Consider the following 21,900-nt stretch of genomic DNA (forward strand, 5'->3'; position numbering starts at 1 on the left):
AATTTCCTTAGACTTAGTTTCTGCTGAAGAGGTTGCTGAACTGTAATTATTCTAAGAAATCTTTCAGTACATATGTGAAAGAAAGGGCAGCTCAGCAATTTGTACTGGGAAAAAATGCTTAAAGGAAGCACAAGGACAAAGCAATGAATGCAAATGATCAAAAAAAATTTAAAAAATGTATGTCAGGCAAGCTTTTGGCTTGCACCCACAGAAGCAGAACAGATGGTTGAAGGCATGATGCAGCTGGTAACTGCCTTGGGGCACAGAGGGCTCCAAAAGGAGAAGTGTAAATTGGCAATCTTACAACTTTATGGTCTTCTGAGCCCAGGTGAACTGGAACAGAGCTGATAAACTGTCTGCATTATCTTTATTTGCTAATGTGTATGTGTTATCTACATGATAATGGAAGATATATGTTTATGGTATCAGCAGTCTTGTGTAGTTAGCAGAGTTAGGTATGATTTCCTATCTGTAAACTCCAGGGCATTATCAAAACACAGAGCAGATGTGTGTGATAAGCCTTTGTGTGTTTTCCTACTCCAGACAAAGCTATCAGTTAAGGTGTGACTCATAAGCACAGTCAGGCTTCCTACAGAGGATGAAAAGTCTTTCTAATTTTGCACAATCCGAGAATCAGACTTTTAACTCAACATTATAAACCACAGACTAACAGGGTGGCAGAAAACACAGGAGCCTTGTCAGCTGCTGCCACCAATGAAGATCTGATTGTCTTGTTAACAGCCACTGGAACCCTGTGAGAGAGAGCAGAAAAGTCCCACCGACAAAATAAGAAATGCTGAGCAGATGAAGCTGGAGATGTCAAAACTGACTCCTCTCTGTCAAGTAAGATGACCCTATTGTCCTGGAGGAGGCCAGGACAATGCAGCGAGAGTTCAGGCTCCTAGGCCAAGAAGGTCTGGAAAGAATTTGAGGAAAGAAGGAGGAATGCTATGGGTAGGAAGGTAGGCTGCTCAGAGCTGTGGGATGCCAACAGTTTCACAAAAAAAGAGGTGTCGAAAGCTCTGGGCTGGCAAGTATCTGGATGGGAGAATGAGGTATGTGAGGGGCTCCTGGGCAAGAGGAGAGAGGGTTATCAGGCATTTCCAATCAGGCTACAGATTTAGGAGTGAGACATATACTCAGCAGATGACTACTCCTTCCTCTTAGAAAACTGCCCCTATTTCTTTTGTAAGCTGTCAGAAATAAAACAGCTCTCATTTTATCTCTTACCTCTCTGATTTCCACTTGTTCTCTGCCAACATAGTTCCTCCTGATGGAGGCAACCTTTGGGCCTGATTCCAAGTCTGTCATAGATTGTAGAGAGCCTCTCTGATTGGGAGGTCTCTCATCTAACCTCATGCTCAAAGCACATCCAACACTGAATGCAGAGCCTCTACCACTCTGTCACAATTGATGAAAAGATCTTAATTACCCTCAAGATATTTGGAATCAACCCCTTTGTCTTCTTCTCATATAAATCTTGAGCTTGTTCTTACAGCAGATCCACTTTCAAAAGTTTCTCTTTTGATTAGCTAGGCAAAACTGACTTTGCCCTCACTATTGTAAGGGTGGTGAAGACACTGGAAGAGGCTGCCCAGAGAAGCTGTGGATGCATCATCCCTGGAAGTGTTCAAGGCCAGGTTGGATGGGAGCTTTAAGCAGCCCAGTCTAGTAGGAAGTGTCACTGCCAAAGCAGGGGGGATGGAAATAGATTATCTTTAAGCATTCTGTGATTATATGATTTGAGAATACAGAACAGTAAGCCCTAAAAATAAAAGGCAACCAACAGGAGCAATAAGGAACATGGGAATGGAACTAACTAGCTTTTCTCAGTCAGCCCAAATTGTTTTTTCAACTTGAAAAATAACAATATCCTGTGCAGTTTGACTTGTAGATTGCAGGAAGAGTTATATAATTCCTGACAGCCATGTGAAAGCAAAAGTTGATATAGTAAGGAGTTTATAAAGGTTAGCTATCTTGTGCCTCCTGAGATATCCCTCAGAAAGCCTTAGTCTGCTAAAGGTGAAGAGCCTGTAGCACTTTCTTAAAATGACATCCTTTTCTGAAGGAACACATAAATCTTTACAACTAATAAGATCTAGCATGTTATGTCCTGTTCATGATATAACATCCATTGTTTAAAGGACTTTCAAAATGTAACCAATAGCGTTTGTAAACTAATAAATTAATAAGAAAAAAATCTAAGCATCTAGTATTTTTACTTCTCCTAAGTCCCTGTTACCAGCTTTTCACACAGACATGCAAAGTAGCTCTTTGCTTGACAGGAGCCCACCTCTTGCTTGAAATGAGGTGTGTTCCACTGGTGGAGACTAAGATTCCCACCACTCAGTTCCTTTCTGGAATTTCAGTTTCTCGTTTCATTTATATCCACAATTTAATTTTGTATAGGGTGCTAGGGAACATGTTGGTACTTCTGATTTTTGAAACAGAAATGAATTTTCTGCAGGTGATAGCTGCTTTTTTCATTAAAACTCGTGCAACCAATAGTAAATAAAATGAAGTGCAAACACTTACATAAGGTAAAAGGATGGTATCACTGCTGACGCCACACAAACTAATGAGGAACTGTAGTGTTATCCTAAGGTTGTTACTCCATTTTTCATTGTTGGCTAGAGCATTCCAGACGTTTTCCATCTCTGGTCCAGGAATTTCATCTCCATACTGCAAAGGATCATGGAATACATTTATTGAAATACACAAGCTCCCAAAATAAGGCATGCAAAACCAACAGTAAAATGCTGTAAAAAGTAACAAAACAGTGTTTTGAAAGGCTATCTAACAGACTGTGGAGCATGAATTCTATTTAAAAGTATTTAGGTTGAGAACCACAGAAGGACTTTAATCACACACACAAAAAAAAAAAAAAAAAAGAAGCTGAAAAACAAAACCAAAACGTTGATCAAGCAACGTTTCAGCCTTCACAGTTGTGAACTATTAGGCACCTCTCTTCTGAGTAAATCCTAGCAGAATTAAGCATTAGGCAACCCCTTGTTTTCACATCAGAAATGAGCAGCTTTTGCTCTCTTTTGCAAGACATGGTTAGAGGAATGACTCCCATTTGTCCAGTCATTTAAATGATTAGTGCATGCATCCAGGATGTGGGAGTCTAAGACTGAAGCTGTTCTGTTTCCTATGTAAAACCTTTGGATCCCACTTTGAGAGGACTTCTGAACTACTGCATAGACACTCTGCTAGTAGGGGAGTGGCAGCCTCCAAGTCATGCTATTCCACTGAAAATATTTTTCTCTCTCTCTCAAATAATATATATTTCAAATTCCAGATGCTCATTCCCACCCCCAAACTTTCATCTGCTGCCTTAGACATTAACCTGGCAGATGATACAGTAGAGAACTGACTCTATAACTAATCCTTGATGCTTTCACTATTAGGTGTTTTAAAAAAGGGTAAACCACTTTTCTTTGTTCATGTTTTGAAAGAGAACAGTTGCAGAATTGTCCTTAAAAATGAAGGAGCTTCTTCAAAAAAGAAGGTTGTGGCTGATTAGTACAGACTATTCCAGTGCAAAATTTCTGATATCAGAGGGAAGAAGCCTAAGAACTCTTGGTTTAAGAAACCTAAGTTTGAATATTGTAGACAGGTTTTTGTTTTGTTTTGCTTTTTTTACCTTGGCTGTCATATACATGAGATTATTCAGAACCAGTGAGGTGGCCTCAGGAGAGCCCCAGCCATTGCCTTTTAGTCCACTTGTGACTGTTATTTCCCCATCCTTGTCCTTCAGTTCATCTTCTGGAGTGGTAGGGCTTGAACCAGGGAGGAGGAGTCTGTTGTCTACAAGTTCAATATTATGAAGCCAAGGTAGCAGGTAGGTAAGCATGATCTGTCTTCCATTTGGATGTGTTGTTGGAAATCGCTGGCTTACCTCTAAAGTAGTAAAAGTTGAAAAGGATAACATGTTGATTATTAAGAAAACCCTTAATATATGGTTTAAATCAGTTTTATGACATGTTTTAGACCATCTGATGGTTTTTAACTTGCAAATTACAAGCATATAAAAACATGTCATTGAGCTTCCTGAAGACAAATATTAATATAATGGTAAATAATAGTAAGCAATTGGTGAGGTCTTCTGTGTAAAATAACTAACATAGTCTGGGCTTAGAAACAGAAAGTCATGCCTTGTTCCTGTGCCATATTTCGTATGACATTAACTGATGTCAATAAAGAGGAAAAAGGATAATCCAGTCACTGGTGTTATTCTAGAATTTCAAGAGCTTTTGGAGAATTACAATAAACGTATAAAAGTGTTCTGCAGAATTACAGGTGCCCCATCAGCCTCTATCAGCCCCATCAGCCTCCACAGCTTTAAGCTACAGCTGAAAGCTTAAGACACTTAGTATACTGACTTTACCAAATCCCCTTGCATATATTAGGAGTCTTACTTCCTATGCAGAGGCCTATAAAATTCACAGTCAGCTGCCAGTCCGGGAGCACTGTGTACAGAACTTTATATAGTTAATAAAAGAAGGTCTGGCACTGTAAGGGAAAGGGATTTGGAAAATCTGGGATAAGAAATACAGTGACAGGCTTCCTGCCAAGGTGAACCACATTAGCCTTCTTTACCAGAATTCTTTTCTAAAGTCAGTAGACTTCACATTTCCTTTCTTTCCTCACTGCCTGTCTTTTAAAAATCTCTGAGATGTACACTGTTCTGTTTTATGATTCCAGGCAGTATAGAAAGTGGCTCTGATTTGGATTGTGTATCTGAGTTATTTTGAACAACACACACACTGCAGCATGAGGAGATGTCAACAGTAATAATGAACAACATTTGCTTTTTTTAAGATAAATGAGCTATCAGAATTTCCCTAGAACAACACACACACTGCAGCATGAGGAGATGTCAACAGTAATAATGAACAACATTTGCTTTTTTTAAGATAAGTGAGCTATCAGAATTTCACTACACCAGTTATTTATATTTCATGATATCTTGGGCACTAAGAAATGGATGATGTATTGTTCCTTTACCCTTCCTCAAGCCTCTACAGACTGAGTAAAAACAACAGAAAGGGTTTTTAAGAGCCAGTAAGATTTCCCATGACTACAGATATTGCATTTTGTTATTTAAAAACCAGAGCAACACAGTAGACAGATTAAAATAGACAGCTAGCTCTCAAAACATAATTGTTCCCAGGAATGGTCTCAGGGCATATTCTGAATGGTACTGCTGCAAGTCTGATTCTTTAGCATTTTTCTGAGTAACCCTGACAAAACGTATTTCTGATAAAATTAAAATGATACTAAGGACTTGCAGATGTGGTAAATAACACATGGTATAGATCACTCATTTAGAGTGATTGGAACAATTGGTAAAACTGGACACATTGAATCAACCTTCACAAATTTAAACTCATGTTTATAAAAAAAGAGACTTCAGTTCTCAGAAGTATGATCTATAGAAATATATGTATAAGAAGAATCACTATGCTTAACATGAGAGCTCATTACAGTGGAGTTTGCCAGTGTTACTTTAACTTAACCAGGGCTCTTGTAATTTCAAAGTGACCCTAAGATGACACAAGTGGCAGAGAATCCCCAACCAAGGTTTTTAAATAGCTACTTTGTACCTCTGGCTACTGTAATGAGTACCTCTATGAAATATATATTGGATTCCTGAATCTGATTTGACCTGAACCAGAATAAAACCAGGTCAAGCTAAATTTATGAGTAGAATTCATGTTCACAAGCGGAAATGTCTTAGCCCTCTACCTTTTGTACAAAATGTAAAGTAGATAATAGGTCAAAATTATATAGGTACCTGAAAAAAGTGGAAGGGTGAGTTCAGGATACATCCTTGCTAGTTCATACGAAAGAAGAGTGAGTGAGACACTATAAAGAGGTGGCAATGGACCATGTGTACCATACAAGATACTGCCCGGTCTTTGCTCAGCTACCTTTTTTGAATAAACAAAAAGCTTTGATTCAAGGATCTACAAAAGAGAAAAAAAAAGTCATATGACAATAAAATTTAATTAATTAATTAAAAATTAATAAAGGAAATGCCGACATTTCAAGCTTAGGTATTAGAAAATGGTCTATGTGCTTCAGAATATAGTCTCCAAATTTGAAAGACACCAGAATTACTTTTTCCATTATTTTTATGTAAATAGTTCCATAAGTATTTATACCCAAGACAAAACTAATTGTTTCTTTTCAAAACAAAACTAAAAAAGTGAATAAACAGTACTTTATAAGAAGTTCACAAAAACAGAAAAAAAGAATAGGGGGACACATGCACTTGGTTGTTTAAAAAAAAAAGTAGGTGATACATGCCTGCATGAGTTGCATGGAAATTTCATAAATCTCTCTGTTGGTGTCAGATGCCTTGAACAGCACCAAGTTTAAAAGCGTCACTATATCAAAAGGATAGTTCCTAGAAGAATAAACAGTACATTTCTGTGAATATTGGTGAGGAATGCAGATGATATTCATTCTGATTTATGCTGCAATATGGCCTAAAGAGACTATCTTCTGTCCTTTCTCTGTTCTACTACCAGAATATGGGAAACAGAGCTTTTATGAACACATGCTGCTTGATCAAAGAGCCATCTGGTGAATAGGAAGAAAGAAGGGATTATTTATAATTACCTTGGATTAATGCTTTGGAATGCACTGAGTTACGCACAGTGAGAAATGCAATACCTATGTCTATGACTGTCAATTCATTTTAATTTATAACATAAAGTGTTTATAGAACAGGTCAACAGCCATGAGGGAAAATGTGTAGCATTAACATTTGCAGGGATAAAGTACTTCTTAAGCCAAGCTGCAAGTCCATTTGGAGAAAAGGTTCTATTTCTGACATTAACATTCCCACATTGGACAGGTCTATCAAAGTTGTTTTCAAAGAGCAAACACAAGGAACTGCATCAAAAAGCTCACTATTGATGAAGTCAACATTTATTACATGGGTAAACATATAAAAGTATTAACATTATGAGAAAATTGCCCAGGTCACAATATTAGGATTTTCACTAAATAAGTTTCTGATTTTTCATGATAATTTAAAAATGTACCTGATTCAATTATGAACCATCAGTTCCCCACCCTGCATGTGAGCTACTGTGCTCCCGATGGCTGCAGAAGGCCCATTTTAATAGTTTTGTGTTAAAAAGCTGGCAAATACATGTGTAGCATTGGGCATTCTTGTTAATTCTAAATATAACTGCAATGCATCCTCTACACTTGTCTCTTTGCTCTTCCACTACATTAAAAAAATAATTACAAAAAAAAGAAGTTAAGGGAAGTGGCTTCTTTGTAGAAAGACACACAATGAGATACATTATTGCTCAATTTACAAGTAATTTAAGCAGTGGCCTCTCTGTACATGTTGATAGATAAAAGGAAAAACTATTAACAGCTTTCAAATACTAATAAACATACCCAGCTTAACAGGAATTGGACTTTCCCTTCAAAGTAAACCATGCAGCTCATACTCTCATATTTTATTGTAGGTATGTGAAAAGATTAGTTTTTAGGACCAGTGGCATAGGTAACACAGTCCAAGGAAAAAAGACTGGCTGAAAACCTCATATGTTTGTGTGTTCATTAAACTAAAGCATCCCTTAAAATAACTGGATTTGACATCAGAAATTTCCACTAATATTTTACAAATATCAGTGGCAGTCTATAGTCTGGGTTTTTACAAATACATTCTAAAATATTTGACTTGTTTTGATTTGCTATATCCCAAGTATTTCTCTCTTGAACTATGCTGATCACACATCTTGTCAAATTATTGTCAAGACTAAAATGTGCAGATTTTAATTAAGTGCAAATTATTTTTTTCTTTTCTATTTTTTTTTCTTTTTTATTCCAGATTGCTATTACATTCCTCTATGACTTCTGTCTTGAAAAGATAAAGGTTAAAAAGATTTTCTGAAGGCATGACACAAAAGCAGTACTGCTGTTTGTGTCTTCATGTTGCCTGTGATTGCTTAGCAGTGGCAGCAGTGATAATACAAGCCTACAAAACAGGAAAAGACAACCAAGTCAAATGAGAGTCAGTTAGAAAAAGAACACAAGAATTACTTTCAAGTGAATATTTAAGATGTTTTTCCTTTCATAAAGTAAATGAAAAACCATGGCAAATATTTTGAAATGAGATTTATGACCTATGCTGAAATTAAAGCGTTACGGTTATTATGTACAAAATGGCATAAAAATGCCAGTTTTAAAATATACATGTAGTAAGAGCATCTTCTTCCAAGCACATCACTTTGTTTTCAGAATCATGGAAATAAAGGGATACAGTCTTCAAGAGTTGTTTGAGAGGATATAATGTAAGAGTACAACTAACAATTCTTTACAACACAAGCTGAATCTCCATCTTCACATTTGAAAGTGTAGATTAATACATTAATTTATACCTGCTTCCACACACAGTTGCAATGGCTTTGAAACATCCAGATGCAAGTTGGTATGATCCAGTATAACATCGATCTATAGCCCAGTTGAAGAGATTGATTTGATCAGGATTCAGTTCCAGCAACAGGACTACAACTTCACAGCCAAGCTGATGAACCTGAGAATACAAATACATATCAAAATATGACTGGTGACATCAGATATGTTCATTGTCTACAATTCCTAGAGTGACATAGGTGAAACAAGGGGAAAATGCAGTACTCAAAATAAGTAAAAAGAAATACAAAATTTATCACAAATTTGTTTTAGGGATAGTGCAGTTGAAATGTGACTCTGTTTTCAATACTGCTTGCTTGAAAGAAGATGGTATGTACAAAAACCACCATCGATGAAGGAAGTTTTCAAAGGGGCTTTCAAAAAAATTAAAAGTGGAAAAAAGCAGAATCTTTGCAAAAGTCTGAACCATCTGCACAGAGAATGCACGTTAGTTACAGTCCTTTCTTACAGTGATTAATCATTCATTACAGTGATTATCTTAGGGGAATATAAATTTCACCTATCATGTCAAAATTTTGTTTTTCAAGAGGAAAAGTTACAAAAAAAGGTAATTTTTACCCCAAGTTCCTTTATGAGTGGTATATACCAGTGATCATTTAGACACAGTGATACAGTATTTGTTAATGTTAACCAAAACACATCAGAAGGAAATGTGTACATTTTACTTTCTTGTGTTCTTTGTTTCCTTGCCACTTTCAGAAGAATTTCAATTATACATGTAGCCTACACATATCTTTATAATTCCATCCCTACCAACATTCCAGAATCTTACCTAATTTCCAAGAGGTTTTCTCTATACCTAGCTGTTCTTTTGTCTAATCTGTCCAACATTTTTTTTTTCATAATTAATTGCCATTTCTACAATGTGTACCCCCCAGATGCTCCACAAGACTTTAGGTTTGCTCTGCGCATTTGTCGCCTCTACTGGTATGAGACTTTTAGAGATAACAGCAGCTCAAGAAGTGCAAAGGGAAAGATCATTGCTCCTGCTCTCCATTTGATGTAAATTACCAATCTGTTCCTTTTTAATCAAAGAGATAATCCAATTGGCGATAAATACATAATATTACTGAGTGGTTACAAAGTAAAAATTCATCTTCATGGAAATAGAAGAGAAAATTGCAAGAATAATCTATTACTTATTCTTTAAAAAGAAAATAAAAAATTCTTTCCTTTCCTGAATAATTTCTTCTCTTGACTTTTTCGGAAGATCTCACTTTCACTCAGTTTTGTTTCACCAGCATCTATGTTATCAAGTAGAAAGGGATCTTCTATTCTTAATTCATAGAAACTTGAAGCAGGTAGGTGGAAGTACTCCAAACAGAAGTACAAATATTTTTGATCTTGTGTAATTTTTAACCTTTCTTTATCAGCAGATGAAAAGGGTAAATTACAACACTGAGCAAGCAACACTGAGCCATAAGCTTACTATTTGCCTTCATTATATTTTCAGAAATAACAATTCTCTTACTGTGTAAATGCTTTTAAATTAATTACACTTAGAACCCTGCAGAAAGCTAACGTCTCCTGCTCAAAATAGAACGTGTATACAGTCATAGTTCTTACAGTCACAAACACTACTCATCCAGTACAGAGATTGAAACTATTCATCCGTGTTGCATTCTGGTGAGTACTTACACGTAAATCTTGACAAGCCAGAATGTTATCAAGCCATTTGTAAAGATAACCATCAGGTGAAAGGCCAACATTATCAAATACAGGTCCACAGCAGAGCACAGCTGACATGGCCTAAAAACACAACGAATTTTAGTTACACAAACAAGTAATATGAATTAATATTTCAGAACTATTTGAGCCCAGATAACAGGAATGGCAAGTGGTTTTGAGGGAACTATGATGAAAATTCTAGCAGCTGATTTTGCTAGAATTCAATAAATATGCTGCTATAAATGTTACTGGAATCAAGATAATGCTCCGTTTAAGCATTTTGGAAGTAATACAATAGACCAGTTTCCCCATTTTTCAAGACACATTTTGTCACTTTACCCAATCTTCACAAATCACACTATAGAACAATTAGAATACACAGATGTTTCAAAACTATCTTTCTGCACAATTTAAAATTGTTTTACACCAAGTGACGCAGCTTATTTAAGTACCTAAGCTATTATTTTCCCAGTTCACTTACGTGGGGGAGTTGCAACTGGTTTTGCTTCAGAAGAATTTTATTATTACTAAGCATAACCCTAGGCAAGTGTGGGATACCAGTCTGAGAGTGCATGTGATATGGAATTTGTATTTAATTTTAGAGCTTAATATCCTCTCACTTATTCTGATAACCTGTTAATGAACAGATAAATAACATTTTTAAATGCATTCTGGTTTTCAAAATATTTAGCCTTGAAAAGTGCATAAGCCTGCATTAAGTAGGACTGTTCAATTTTCTGTGAAATAAAAGGAAATGTATGTCACAATCACTTGTATTTTGACTAGAAAATTACTATTACTGATTTTGACAGTGAAACCTTCATACCTTTAATGCACAATACTGGTATCTTGTAATCTGATGATTTCTGTCACTGTAACGGTCCAGTGGTGTGAACATAATACTGAAAGGTCCTGCCCATTGGCTGAATAGGATGAACAGGTGATGCCTCAAGCTCTGCTGAGGGAAGAGAAATCTTCTGTGGTGAACTAAGTGAACAGAAATAGAAATAGTTGTGATCTCCTTATGTTAAATACACATTCATGTGGCAGAGATGATAACATGAATTTCAGAATTCTACAAATGGAGTTTTTCTTAAATGTTCAGTATGCACTTAATCCAAAGTACCTAAGCTCCTTTAAAAATCTAATATAGTGTAAAAGATGCATCTTATTTCTAAGAACCTTCAGTTCTGAATTAATGTATATTTACACAAACATACATCTGAGTTTAGAAACAGCATGCAAGAAACTAATTCCAGAATCAGGCTCTTCACTATCTCTTGCATTCCTTCAAAGGTAAATATTTAGTTGTTTTTTCAAAACCTTTAAACGCAAGCCCAAACAAAACATATGTCTTAGTATAATAAGTAAGAGGTAGGGACGAGAAATGGAAGAAATTTAGTGCTTGACTGTTTATGACAAAGATGTGGTATATTTTCTGAATAGCTAAATTACCTGAGCAAATTAAAAATATCTAATAATTCTTAATCATATTGAGCAAAAAAAGAGAAACCTTTTAAACAATAGTTTTATTTCCCCAAAGCAAAATGTGAGGGTGGAGGCAGCTCTACATTTATTAAAGAGACTGGCAAACTGTTACTTGGCCAATTATTTTTCATCTAGAAACTGTGCTGGAAGCCAACAAAGTCTAACTAGACAACACTAATGCAAATCAATATGAACCGTGGCTAAAGATGATAGATGTTGACACAATACAGATTTGTTTCCTAGGAGTTAAATGTTACGGCCTTCCCCGTTATTGACATATTTTAAAGGTGTCTTGTTAGCAGAAAATATATCTCTTTATAGAACTCCATACTGAATTATTGAAATGCATCATTTATAATTGCATTCTCTCAAAACATACAACACGGGTTACTGATGGTGTAAAAATCATACAACATGCAGTCCTTTGCCACATGCATTGTAGAATGTGAGAATAAACATGAAGACAAAAGTCTCTGCAAATACCCATGGAAAAGTAACTGCTAAAAAATTTCTGGATTGATAATGAGATTCATTCAGAAAAGAAATAAAGGAAAGACAATCAGTACTTTGTAAACAACAGCTAAAAACTTGACACCACATTAAAAAATTTACATAAATGAGAACAGCAAAGATGCCATTTTGTCCTTTTCTTGTGGTTTTTCTGGATTTCAGTAAAGCATTTGACACTCTCCCTCATCCTCATAGATAAACTGAGGAACTGTGGTCTTGATAATCAGGTAGTGAGGTGGATCATGAATTGGTTGCAAGGAAGAAGTCAGAGAGTTGTGGTCAATGGGACAGAATCTAGTTGGAGGTCTGTGACTAGTGGAGTCCCTCAGGGGTCGGTAGTGGGACCGGTACTGTTCAGTATTTTCATCAACGACCTGGATGAGTGAATAGAGTGTGCCCTCAGCAAGTTTGCTGATGACACTAAACTGGGAGGAGTGGCTGGCACACCAGAAGGCTGTGCTGCCGTTCAGTGAGACCTAGACAGACTGGAGAGTTGGGTGGGAAGAAACCTGATGAAGTTCAACAAGGACAAGTGTAGAGTCTTGCATCTGGGGAAGAACAACACCACGTACCAGTACAGGTTGGGGACTGACCTGCTGGAGAGCAGTGTAGGAGAAAGGGACCTGGGGGTCCTGGTGGACAGGAGGATGACCATGAGCCAGCAATGTGCCCTTGTAGCCAAGAAGGCCAATGGCATCCTGGGGTGCATTAGAAAGGGTGTGGTTAGTTGGTCAAGAGAGGTTCTCCTCTCCCTCTGTGCTGCCTTGGTGAGGCCACATCTGGAGTATTGTGTCCAGTTCTGGGCCCCTCAGTTCAAGAAGGACAGGGAACTGCTCGAAAGAGTCCAGCGCAGAGCTACAAAGATGATGAAGGGAGTGGAACATCTCCCTTATGAGGAAAGGCTGAGGTAGCTGGGTCTCTTTAGCTTGGAGAAGAAGAGACTGAGGGGAGACCTCAACAAAGTTTACAAATAAAAATATATTAAGGGCGAGTGTCAGGAGAACAGAGCCAGGCTTTTTACAGTGATGTCTAGTGATAGGACAAGGGGCAATGGGTGCAAACTGGAAAAAACTTCTTTACTGTGAGAGTGACAGAGCACTGCAACAGGCTGCCCAGAGAAGTTGTGGAGTCTCCTTTGCTGAAGACATTCAAAACCCGCCTGGACATGTTCCTGTCTTGGATATGTTCTAGGTGATCCTGCTTTGGCAGGGGCGTTGGACTAGATGATCTTTCACAATCCCTTCCAACCCCTAAGATTCTGTGATTCTGTGTTACATACTTTTAATATACCCTACAGCTAGAAGTAACTATATGACTGCTTTGACAAAATTTACACACTGGGAATTTACATTAAAATATTTGTTCATTATTTATTCCCTTACTGTACCTTTTTGAATTCCCCTGTATTTGTTGCTATCAATGCTGTTAAGTCTTTTCATAAATGATCTGGAGATAGCAGATTTACACAGACTGAGTAAACTCCAGACCTTATCTTCCAGTAATTACATGAAGGCCTTTAAAGCAGACTTTTTTTTTGTATTCTTTGCTAATGGAATTGCATTGCATTTCTGAAGTGATCTTGAATATATGAAAAGCATTAAATCAAATGGAAATTTTTTTCAATATAACTGCAGTCAAGCAACATGGGATACAGTCTCCACACTTTGGGCAAGCTTTTCTCTACATTTAATACTGTACATTCTCTTTCAAAACCTTTCAAGGTCTGACAATAAAGTTAAAAGCAGTAAGACCTTATGTCACAGAACTTGAGCCTTTGGAGGTAACAGATTATTTCTTTGCTGGACTTTTAAAGAGATTATTATTATGTATGAATACTACAAGCTTAAAAAAACCTTACTGGTTTTTATTAGAGACACGATAGACTTTTGAACTCTTTTGTCCACATTGCCCTTTGCATACACTATATGATAATTCACAAACAGTAATAAACAGGGAAAAAAAAAAAGCACTTTTCCAATACACACTTTAAGTGCAATTTCATAATAACTTGAGATAATGTAGCACCATACCTGGAACACACTGAATCAAGTTAGCAATCATTGCACTGAAATGTGCTCTCATGTCCTTAAGGATTTCAACTTCTTTATCATTTTCAGCCTCCAGAAGCATCCGAGTCAGATCAACATACTCTAAGAACAAGGCTCCAAGGGCTAGTGTATCTCTTTCTAAGGCTCCATTCGTACTAGTATAAAGGAAAGTTGCACATTAATAGAGTAATAGCTCATACAGCAGCTTCCTGAAGAAATGCATAAAAATCTCTCCCTACCTGAGAGATTACACAATTCTTCAAAGAACATACTGGCATAAACTCAGTGTTGAAAACATTGAAAATTATTTCACTTGAAGATCAATATTTATGATGATTGATAATCCTACCTGTCACTTATAACACCAGCATCAGCAAGCAGTTCAAATATTCGCAGTAGCTGTAGTCTTAGTAGATCTCTGCGTTCTCGACGTTTCTTGTTCTTGGAATTGAAGAAAACAACTGGTTTTTACAAGCTTAAGTGCATACATTAAAAACTAGTAACTTCAGAAATGTCAGCACAGTGGTGAGGTTTAAGAATTCCAGTTCAAGCATCTTCTTCATGACGGAACTTGACTATTTTTAAATATTTCATAATAACTGTGTGCTTACACAGAACTAATTACGATCACATTTTTATCTTTCAAATATTCTTGAACAAACTGTAAACAGCTACCTTAGTCCTCGTTGAAAATGTGGAAATGAAATAATGAAATACTGGATTTAAATTAATTTGTTTTCAAGGTTCCTGTGCCATAAACATGCTCTCTTTGGGTAGCTGGGATATTTGTATTAGCTCTATACCACCTAAATTGAGCACTGGAAGCACTGCAAAGTGCAGAACAGATATCTAGACACCAGGAAAATATTTTAGTGATCAGCCATTCCTGAATTTGGCACTGTTGCAGATATACGATCATCCATACTCAAGTTAGCTCCTAGCAGACCCCACTCTAGTACACTCTTGGATGTGTTGACTGCAGTGGTTCTGCACACAGTTAACATACTCCTCCCATAGAACAGGACTGCACTGTTGTTAACTGGTTTGTTGTATCTCATCTTCTGAAAGCTGTCCTTTCTCTCTTCTGTCTTGCCTTGAAAGATGTGAATGCAACAAGGCTTGTTCTTTGAAAAAGGGCTGAATAGACTTGTTTCTTTGTATCCTGCATCTCCACTAAGCGAAAAATGTGAGAAGGTCAAAAAGCTGCTATTGCACTTTGCTGCCAGAACAAGAGAAGTGCAGAGGAAGCTCAAATTTTTCTCTTCAGAATATAAGAATGGCAATACCAAGTCAGATCAAAGGCTTATCTCATCCAGTACTCCGGCTCTGCTTGGGAAAAGGAAGTGATACTTCCCCTTGTATTCTGACCCAGGACTGGCAGTCTGCAGCATCCTAGCCAAATGTTTTATTCAAATCATCACACCATTTCTTTTGTCCTATTCAGAGTAATTTCTCTCCCTTGACACCCTAAAGCTTGCAGGATGCACATGTAGAGAAAGAAACAGTTTTGTTGTAACACAGTATTTAGCAGGCATAGCTGCCTCTTGCAGCACCATCAGATGTGACCTGGCAAGCTGTCTGCCAGTGCCCACATGGCAGATCTTGTGTAATGTCCATTTTGGTTTATCCCTGCAGTTCTTGGCCATGCTGGTAATTCTCTCTCTAGTCATAGCATGTGCCAGTTCAAGGATTTTATTTCTGATGTGTTGGATACCTGCCTGCTGACATGGAGGCCTGCCATGCTCTCTGCAGCTACACAACTCATACAGTCACTCCTGGGTTTACTGGTGATACTGCTTGTGGGAAGGTGGCCCAGTTCTTCATATATGGAGCAATACAGGAATTAGCATTGCCACCTTTTGTTCTCATACTCCTCTACTGACATTTTCCTGTGTTAAATTTGCTCTTACAGCACACTGTAAACCTCTGTATTCTTGTGATGCCTTTCCTGAGGGAAGACTGTGTCCAGAAAAGCCCTTTCAAGTCTAAGTTGTCCTCATTGGTTCACAGGCAGAAATGCAGAGGCAAGTTGTTGCACTAATGTGCATTGATCTGCTCCTGCCCAGTATCAAAACAAGTGACTTTCAAATCAATTACTACATAGAGGTGGAAGCCACACAACCAAATTGAGCTGTGGAGCAACACAGAATGGTAACAGTAGTGGACATTTGTCAGACACAGCATTAAGAACTGTCCAGACAAAACGTAACGTGAATGAAGTGCTTGCTGAGTGAGTTACTGAGGACATATTAACACAGTGACACTGCTTTCTGGATGCAGCTCTGCAGACTTCTCAGCAGATCTGCATGGACACAGTGGCTGTGTCTACACTAATAAACAGAGACAGGGACTGTTTGTGGCCCTACAGTCAAGTGTCACAGGCTGCCTTATATTCACACGGCTCCAGAAGACCTCAAAAAGGCGGGCTATGCCCATGCTGCCTGGCAGGACTTGTGTAATGATTCTCTGGCCCAAAGCATTACCACTTTGGGTTTTGTTACCACAGACTGCCTGCCCTGACTTGAGGGCTGTGCTGCAGCCAGAGCAGTGGTTCTGTAACCCAGTCTGCAGGCTGCTGCACAGGGGGGCAGGGGGTGAGGGGAGCACAGCACAGCACAAGCAGCTGGGGTAGTTTGAAGGACTGTGTCTGATGGCTTGGTGCCTTCTGAGGCTCATTCCTGGGAGTGAGTTACCTCCAGAGCCATCCTACATTTCTGTCTTGTAGGCAGCTGGAATGGTTCAAAACCAGAGAGGAAAAATGAAGCATAATGGCAGCTCACGTCCACTACTGAAGCTCTACACAAGGCTTTCCCAGGAGTGGATTTCCATGTTGCACGTTTTTTATTACTGTTAAAATTTAAACTTGGGTAAGTTGTTATGTTTTCATAAACAATTAAAAAAATTCTTGTTGCACACAGAATTTAAATTGTTACTTAGTAGAAAATAATTTCTTTGTTTTTCGAGGAGAAAAAATTACTACTTTTAAATTCATTTTGCAATTTAAACAAACCAGCACATTTCATTTCCTCAACTAACCTCTGGTCTTCTTTCTAGAGCTTCTTTCATTAGTGGGTGAAGTTCTTCTACTAATTCCCTAAATAAAAAAAATAATTGTAAACAAAATAAGGTCTCCTCTGAAAAACATTAATATTTTAATCAATAGCTAAATAATAAAAATGTCTAAAGTGCAAATAAGAAACTGAATATATTTAAATTACAGCAAAAGTGATGCATTTGAATTAGAGGCAAATAATTGAGAATGTAAGTGGGAAAGTACCTGAAAACAAGGGAATTTGTTCTTCCAAATCCTAATACAAGTGATTCTGTTATTTCTATGCTTTCAAGTCTCATCAAAGGCACTAGCTGCTTTAGTAAGACTCCAACAGATGGAGTTCCAATAGCCTAAAATATAGAAAGATATAATATTTATTATTATTATAATTATATAATATATTAATATAATATGTATCTTATTATTATAATATATATCTTATTATATATAAGATATAATATATAACAATATAGAAATAATTGCCAGGATTATTAAGTAAACGCATTGTCCAAGAATCAACATGTATTTTAAAAACAGAACTTCTACATTTTGAATAAATAAATCACCTAGAATGTGAAAAAGTAGTGTTTTGAAAATACCATGGCTTTTGCCAAATATTTATTGACACATCATGTCAATATGGATTATACAGATTCTTTAATTGTTAATTATGTGCTGTCTGCAGTTTGTGTATGTAATAGTATTTCCTTAACTCAAATACTTTCACCAGGTATGATGTGGCATGCAAATGCAGTTTAAAACTCTCCTAAAAAAATAATTTGTTTTAAACAGGGTGCGTCACCTTATTATCATAGTTCATTGTTCCATCAGGAGTGGTAGCCATGATCTCTGGTGTTGAAGCACGCAGGTGTCCTGGGCTCATAATACTGGGCTTTGCCACTCCAAAACAGAGAATAAGATAGTTTCTCCACAAAGTAACATAGTTGTCTCCGCTGCCTGCTGTACTTGTTTTCTTTGCATTAACAGGAATACTAGAATTTAAAAATAAATCAAATTTATTGAATTAATTTTTCTGTCTTCATTACAAAGTATCTTAAAATATTTAAAAGAAAAGAAAACATGCAACCTTTCAGTACCCGAAGGGGCTACAGAAAAGCTGGGGAGTAACTTTTTTCAAGGGCTTGTAGTGACAAGACAAGAGGTAATGGCACTGAACTGGAGAGGGGAGATTCAGGTTAGACACTGGGAAGAAATTCTTCAGTGTGAGGTTGGTGTGACCCTGCAACAGGTTGCCCAGGGAAGCTGTGGATGCCCCTTCCCTGGGGGTGTTCAAGGGCAGGTTGGATGGGGCTCTGAGCAACCTGGTCTAGTGGGAGGCGTCCCTGCCCATGCAGCAGGGTTGGAATTGTAAGATCTTTCCAACCCAAACCATTCTATGTTTCTATGCTATGTCATCACTAGCCACTATACAATATAACAAAATAAATGAGAAAAATCAACGTAAAAAACAAAGTTCTCCACCTTATAAGTTGCAATAGTGACATTCAAAACTGAATGTTCGGATCGCACCTTGCAGGACTTACAGACTAATAGTGAAATGTGAGCCTAAAAAAATCTTGTATTAAAATCACACAACCCATAAAAATGAAAGTTAAATGCAGACTGTCACTTACTTTGGATCCACAAGAGGCATTATCAGCTGCAGCCTTGTGAAAGCATATGGCCAAGCATAGCTGAGAGCTGTAGGACAATGTTTTGGTAAGTTCTCCTGTCTGAGAAAACTGAAGAGGCAGAGAACCCATGGGTCTTTCACTGACTGTGCAAATATCCAGACATGGGAAGGGCTTTTCACATCATAATGGCTATTTACTAGGACAGCATTCCACTCCACCAGCCACTGCAAATCCACGCTGTGTGTTAATGGGATCGTTGTCTATCGAGAGAAAAGATTAAAAAAAAAAATCACAGTGACAGTCATTTATTCCCTGATGTGTTCCCTCTCAGTACTTGTCTTTATTTTCAAGCTCCATCGTCAGCTTCTGTTGGATTTCTTAGACTAACGTTTTATGCTTCCTGTCACATCGCCCTTGCAGTCAGAAGCTTTTCACAAGTGTTGCTAAGAGCTACCTCATTATTTCCCCTCTGTTTTTTCCTTAAAGTTCCTATTTACGGTGATAGGCGTAATTACTTGCCCTTAAACCCCACAATAACTATTGATGGTACTGATCAATATAATCTCATTGTTACTTTCTATTCTCCTTGCTGTCTGCTCCCATCCACTGTCATCCACTGCTCATTGTCTGAACAGTTGGATGGAACCTTAGCCCATGATTAAGACTCCTACATGCTATGACAATATAAAAAATACCATGTAATAAATAATCTTCACCTGAGCACACTGCTGGCTCATATTCAGCTGCTTGTCAATTAGACCCCCCAGGTCCTTTTCTGCCAGACCCTTTCCAGCCACACTTCCCCAGGCCTGGAGCGTTGCCTGGGGTTGTTGTGGCCCAAGTGCAGGACCCAGCACTTGGCCTTGTTGAAGCCCAGACCATTAACATCAGCCCAACAATCTAATCTATCCAAGTCTCTCTGCAGAGCCTCCCTATCCTCATGCAGATCAACACTCCTGCCTAGCTTGGTGTCATCTGCAAACTTACTGATGATACACTCTGTGTCCTTATCAAGATCATCAATAAAGATGTGAAACAGAAACGGTCCCAACACTGAGCCCTGAGGACACCACTTGTGACTGGCCCCAGCTGGATCTGACTCCACTGACCACCAACCACTGGCCCGACTGTCCAGCCAGTGCTTGATCCAACAGATCATGTGCTCATCCAGGCCATGAGCAGCCAGTTTCTTTATGAAAGTTCTATGGGGAACCGTGTCAAATGCTTTTTGGAGGTCCAGATAGGCAACATCCACAGCCTTTCCCTTGTCCAATAGTTGGGTCACCAGGTTATAAAAAGAGATCAGGTTAATCAGGCAGGACCTCCTTTCATAAACCCATGCTGACTGGGCCTGATCCCCTGGTTATCCTCTATACATCTGCTAATAACACTCAAGACGATCTGCTCCATGACCTTCCCTGGTACCGAGGTCAGACTGACAGGTCTAGTTTCCCATATGCATGTAGGTAAACAAGAGGCTGAAGCAGATGCTTAAGCAGTTTTAATCCACTTTAAATCCTGCTACCTTCAGTGGCAAGTAGGGTTCTCATATCAACAAACCATTTCTTTACTGTAATTTAAATTTTGTCTGAAGAAAACAACTTTGTGACTTGAAAACTTAAAACATATACCTTTTGGCACCCTTGTAACTTAACAAACTTCAAGTAAGATGTAATAGTTGCTGGCATTCTGCATCCACTGTTACAAAAGTTATCACTGAATTACCACTTTGTCAGAAAACAGGCACACAGTCAACGCATTTGCTTTGCTATACTATTAATGTATAGAATTGAAGTACATAATCCAATTCTTTGACTACAGAAATTGCAACATCCAAACCCAGATGAATTTCAGCTGAATTTCCTAGTTCCTGGGTTAGAGAATGTCAGAAAGTCTCTTGCTTGCTCAGTTGCTGATCCCTCAATTTGCCTGTTTTCAGCTGCACAATGGCCTGACTTTACCACAAGTTTGATGTCCCCTTCCTACCTCAGGAAAAGGCACACATTGATTGTTGCTTTAAACTTAACCAGGCTGAAAAGTGCCTCAAACTGATGGCTTCTGCTGTCTGGACAAGGGCACTAATCTCTACAATATGCAAAAAAAAGTTGCTCTGTGTATCAGTTCTTATGGGACAATTTGCCATTAAAAATGCTTACAGCATCTCTGCTTCCTCTGGTGGAATGTTAGAAATACCAGACCCTTGAAAGAGAGAAAGCAAAGATTCACCCCAGTTGTGAATTACTCTAGAGTTTAAGCTTAGGTTTGCAGGCAGGGCTGATTCTGAGCATAGAAAGGAGCAAAAGTTTTTTCCCTTCTAGAACAGAAGGGAAACACAGGCAGGGAGTGACTTACATGTGATCCAAGCATTAGGTGCTGCTGGCAATATGACTTTCTCAATGGTTCTTTTGGATGCAGGTCACAGGTCTAGAATCTATTGCATTTTTATTATTTTATTATTTGTCTGTCTTCTGTATTGAGCATCTTCTATATCCATACCATTATTTTCATGGGACAGATTCTCTGGGATGTTGTGGAGACTTGGAGCTGTTGGGTAGATGGCTGGAGCCTTAAAGCTGTATGATTCCTTTGATTTCAGCTTTGATTTCAGCTTTATTTTTAGTATTTAATGTCCAATATTTGTTATGTCTGTGTGCTATGTAAACACTAGCAGTAACAGTAAAGTGGTACTTACCGAATCCGAAACAGCCACATGAATAAAACTTTCAAGAATAGAAGAACTCAACTGATCCATGACATCAATCATAGGCCTGTCATCATCCTGCACAACACAGAGGACACAAGTTAACTGCTCTCCTGACCAAATTATTTCTCTTTTAATTTTTATGGTGCATGAAGCAGAAACACCTAAAAATCATGACATGAATCTAAAATGGCTACAAAACCTCACTGGTAATGAAGGGCGTATGTTTTTTATTTCATATTAATCTCAGAACCAAGTCCAGGCTGTGGTTTGAAATAAAGTTAATTTATGGCTATAGCTCACTGCTTACCAAACAAAAGCACATATCAGAAA

General features: G+C 37.9%; 1 protein-coding gene across 1 annotated transcript in view; it reads right to left on the reverse strand.

Moving 5' to 3' along the window:
• Nucleotides 1–21,900, reverse strand: part of FRY (furry homolog (Drosophila)) — a 160,203-nt gene that overhangs the window by 60,601 nt on the left and 77,702 nt on the right. The window contains exons 20-33 of the mRNA XM_009998351.1: nt 21,559–21,645; nt 18,867–19,126; nt 18,035–18,224; nt 17,458–17,582; nt 17,217–17,274; nt 14,530–14,621; nt 14,163–14,335; nt 10,961–11,121; nt 10,105–10,215; nt 8,412–8,566; nt 6,316–6,415; nt 5,801–5,972; nt 3,647–3,903; nt 2,536–2,682 (exon numbers count right to left, since the gene is read on the reverse strand). Of these exons, the coding sequence (XP_009996653.1) occupies nt 2,536–2,682; nt 3,647–3,903; nt 5,801–5,972; nt 6,316–6,415; nt 8,412–8,566; nt 10,105–10,215; nt 10,961–11,121; nt 14,163–14,335; nt 14,530–14,621; nt 17,217–17,274; nt 17,458–17,582; nt 18,035–18,224; nt 18,867–19,126; nt 21,559–21,645 (2,088 nt within the window). The remainder of the gene's footprint in view (nt 1–2,535; nt 2,683–3,646; nt 3,904–5,800; nt 5,973–6,315; nt 6,416–8,411; nt 8,567–10,104; nt 10,216–10,960; nt 11,122–14,162; nt 14,336–14,529; nt 14,622–17,216; nt 17,275–17,457; nt 17,583–18,034; nt 18,225–18,866; nt 19,127–21,558; nt 21,646–21,900) is intronic.

Source organism: Chaetura pelagica, unplaced genomic scaffold, assembly GCF_000747805.2.
Source record: "Chaetura pelagica isolate M959 unplaced genomic scaffold, ChaPel_1.0 scaffold105, whole genome shotgun sequence".
Lineage (NCBI taxonomy): Eukaryota > Metazoa > Chordata > Aves > Apodiformes > Apodidae > Chaetura > Chaetura pelagica.